This window comes from Ailuropoda melanoleuca, chromosome 12 (assembly GCF_002007445.2).
Source record: "Ailuropoda melanoleuca isolate Jingjing chromosome 12, ASM200744v2, whole genome shotgun sequence".
Lineage (NCBI taxonomy): Eukaryota > Metazoa > Chordata > Mammalia > Carnivora > Ursidae > Ailuropoda > Ailuropoda melanoleuca.
Window position 1 is genome coordinate 32,642,888 of NC_048229.1, and position 3,850 is coordinate 32,646,737.

Below are 3,850 nucleotides of genomic sequence, written 5' to 3' on the forward strand. Positions count from 1 at the left end.
CGCCCCGCCCTGTACTCTGGGCCTCAGCTTCTCTTTCTGTAAAATTCAAGGGCTGGTCGTCAAAGCTTTGGGGGGATTACGGATGACTCACAGGCTGGAAACGTGGAGAGACGCACAGCCCTGGCCCCAGGACTCACCCGCACGACCTCGGCTCATCCCTCTGGGCGGGTGGTTTCCTGGGGCTTTCTCTCCCTCTGCTCCCCGGATGTATCTCTCACTTACTTTTCACCTTATTTCCTTCCCCTGCTGAGGAGCACCCCTCCCTCATTCCTGCCAGTAAGTGCATGGAAGGAGGGGAGCGTGGGTGGGGTGCGAGATTCCCGGGTGCTCCCTGACGCCCTTGCTTTGCCCCCAGATCCGAGGCTTCACGCAGGCCGTCGCCCCGGACAGCAGTGAGATGGGGGACCTCCTTGCCTTCCGCTTCAATGCCTTCAACCCCATCCTGGACCCCTGGGTCTTCATCCTTTTCCGCAAGGCTGTCTTCCAGAGGCTCAGGCTTTGGCTCTGCTGCCTGGGTCCCAGGCCTACTCACTGTGACTCGCAGACACCCCTCTCCCGGCCCACCTCAGGGAGGAAGGACTCGAGGGCTCCTGCTGCCCTCGGGGGGAAGGAGGGGAACTGGGTACCTTTGTCACTCTGGGGCGAGGGGCAGGGGGCACCCTCGCCCCAGGTGCAGCAGTCCGGCAGCACCGTGGGACCATCATCGAAAATGGGGTCCGCAGCCGCCTGCTCCCTGTGCTGACATCGGCTGCCCATGACCTCCTGCTCTGTCTTCTGGGAGTGGGAGCGCGACACTCAGGGCATGGCTGCCCGCGGACGAGCGGAGATGAGCCCCCGGAGTCCTTGCCTGCCGGAATCTTGACCCCCCGAATGCGGAGGGGGGCGCGATCAGCTGCTATTTCCCCATTTCTCCTTCTCCAGGGTGGCCCCGGCAGGCTCTGGGAGAAGAGGGAGGGAGACAGGGAACGTTTATCCTGGAGCATAAAAAGAACACTTCTCAAAATAACCAGGGGCCTGACCGGCCCAGTCTGGCCCTTGCTTGCCTATCCATCTTGCTGTCTAAATATTTAGAAGCCAGAAAAGTTTCCCAGAAGCTTCTGTGTGCTCAGGTCTGCTCTGGTTCTGGTTCCGGCTCCGACACTCACCCATTCGGGGTGCTTGGCTGCCCACCCCAAGCCCCCAGGGGACAGCCCTGCCCTCCCACTGGCCACTCCAAAAGCCAGCCCCTCTCTGCCTCCTGGGACCCAGGGATTCTTGGACCAGCTCCCGGGCTCCCCTTACTCCTGATTTCCCATCAGACTCGGAAGCCCCAGCCCCCCAAGGGGGAGGCTGGAGGAAGGAGAGACTGCTGTCTTGTAAGTACCATTGCCGGACACGTGCCTGGGAATCCGCATGGCTTGGTGGGCTGCAAGATGTGGACCGTGGGGGCCCGGATGTGTGTGTGGAGGAGATGGAGGGGCTGGAGGACAAAGGCATGGGAGTTACGGATCCCAGGGACCCCCGGGAACACAGCCTGTCCCTAGATGAATAGCTGTGCTCACGTACAAAGCCCGCCGTCACCTCCTGTGTCCTCCCAGGCCTCACAAAAAGTTCGTTCATTCGTGCAACAGCGAGTGGGCCCTGCCTCGCTGTTGGAGACAACAGACCTGTCCCTGCCCCGCCCTGGACGCCACTCGGGGTGATTTCCAGCCTTCGGGCTTCTCCTGCCCTCAAGACAGGCCCAAGAGCAAGGGTGCTCTGGAGGGAGCCAACTGGCAGGAAAGGAAGTGGTGTTTAGGGCAACCGGGAAAGCCCTTTCCTCCCCCCAGCCCCACCCAGTTCCCCTTCATGGTTGCTGCAGGGTTGAAAGCACTCGATCTGGGGTTAAAAGGGTAAATGTGAACGTGGGGACAGGCCCAGTAGGGAGGCATGGGCCTCCGTAGAGATGACAGCACCTCACATCAGTAAGTCCTCCGCCTGCTGTCATTGGAGCGTTTCCACAGAAGCTGGAATCAAGGTCCAGAGAGGGTAATCACCAGCCCCAGGTCACACAGCGAGGAGGAAGCACGGTCTTGCGAGGGAGGGAGGGGAAGCTGACCTTTCTGTCTCCAGAAGCCAGCTCCCTTGTTTGGCTACTGGCTTTGCCTCTCTGTGCCTCGGCTTCCTTTGGTGCAGAATGGTGATTGTGATCTAGAATTCAGTTTATAAGGGTGGTGCTGAGGATTAACTGATTTCCTCTGATAAACAGCTGAGCGCAGGGCATGCCTGGAATAAATACCACAAAAATGTTACTGTTACTGCAATCCTGTTGTTGCTGTTGTCTGTGGCTAGCTGGGCAAATGGAGGCTGAAAAAAGCAACATTTCGCTCCATTGGTCTTTCCACCACTATGATTCAAATCACATTACAGAAGAACAAGGGGGTGTCTGGAGAGTTAAAAATTGGTCAAGATGACTGGTTTATTGGGTCTGGGTTTCCCTTTGGGGTGATGCCAATGTTCTGGAACCCGACGGTGCTGGGGGTTGCATAATGTCGGGAATGTACTAAATGTCTCTTGAGTTGGACATGTCCAAATGGTTAATTCTAATGTTATGGGTATTTTGCCAAAATAAAAAAAATGTAACATTGAAAAAAAATTGAGAGTGTTTAGAAACGTTTATGAGTCTTGCCAGAGTGACATATTGGTTGAACTGGTAATGAAAAAAGTTGACCTGTACAAAAACCCAAACAGGGCAAGAAACATCAGGTGCACTCCAGCCTTTGTCACCAAACCTGGCCCAGCCTCATTGGGGACCGACCCAGAGGGCCCCCCCACCCCGGAGGGTGGCGCGGAAAGGATGGGGTGGGTGGACGGGCCCCAGAGGGGGCATGGGGGGCCGGACGCCAGAGAAAAGGGGCCTGCTGGCCTGTCCAGGCAAGACCTCCAGGGGGCGCTCGCCTCCACTCTTTGTGGTGTCCTGGAAAGTGGGTCAGTCTGTCTCTGGCCTCTTCGGGCTCACTGAATTATGGCAGCGCAGGGCTGGGCCTTCGAACCCACAGCATCCAAGCCTGAGCTGGGTGCTATTATCAACCCCATTTTGCAGATTTGGATGAAGGGGCGGTGAGGATTCAGCAGGGAAGCGGGTTTTCTGCTGGCTTTTGCCTGCCAGGCCTAACATCTCAAGAATCCGTCCGCCCACTGCATCCCACCGTATAGTCGCAGACCCCCCACCGCCTCTGGCCTGGATGGGTACACCGTCTTCCAGGTCAGGGGTTCACAAGCATTTCCCGCCCCATCTATCTACATGCAGCCCCTCCGGGATGATTTGGAAACTCCTCTCCTAGCTGGCGTCCCGGCCCCCTGACGGCCCTTGTGTCCTCTGGCATCTGAACGGCTCCTCCCCCGCTTGCCAATGCTCACCAAGCTCGCACCCGCTGGAGCCCAGGGCCAGCTCCCTTGTTCTCTGCTCAGCCCCAGCCCACAACCGAGGATTCTCCCAGAGCCTGTGCGTAACCTGTCCGGCTTCCGCCTCTTTTCTGAGTGAGCTCACCCTTCCTGGAACAGCGTTTTCCCCCCTCCGTTCGTCACAAGCACCCTGCCCCTTCAGGTCCCGCTTAAACTACTTCTTCTACTTTTTCTTTACAGATTTTATTTTTAGGTCATTTCTACGCCTAACGTGGGGCTCAAACTCACAACCCCGAGATCACCGACTGAGCCAGCCAGGTGCCCCTATTCCTCCTCCTTGAAGACTTACTCCTATCTCAGGCACTTTGGGCACTTTTGGGCTCCATGACAGTCATCCCTGCAGCCTTCCCTGGCATGGACATTTGCTCACTCACTCAGCAGCTCTTATTGGGACTGTGATGCGGGGGGCACGGCAGTGACAGAGACA

At 57.6% G+C, this 3,850-nt stretch overlaps 1 protein-coding gene across 1 annotated transcript in view; it reads left to right on the top strand.

The window, feature by feature from the left end:
- Positions 1-2,646, top strand: part of PTGIR (prostaglandin I2 receptor) — a 4,505-nt gene extending 1,859 nt beyond the window's left edge. Inside the window, exon 2 of the mRNA XM_002923048.4 lies at positions 356-2,646. Coding sequence (XP_002923094.2) covers positions 356-742 — 387 coding nt within the window. The 3' untranslated portion in view covers positions 743-2,646. The remainder of the gene's footprint in view (positions 1-355) is intronic.
- The last annotated feature ends 1,204 nt before the right edge of the window (positions 2,647-3,850 follow it).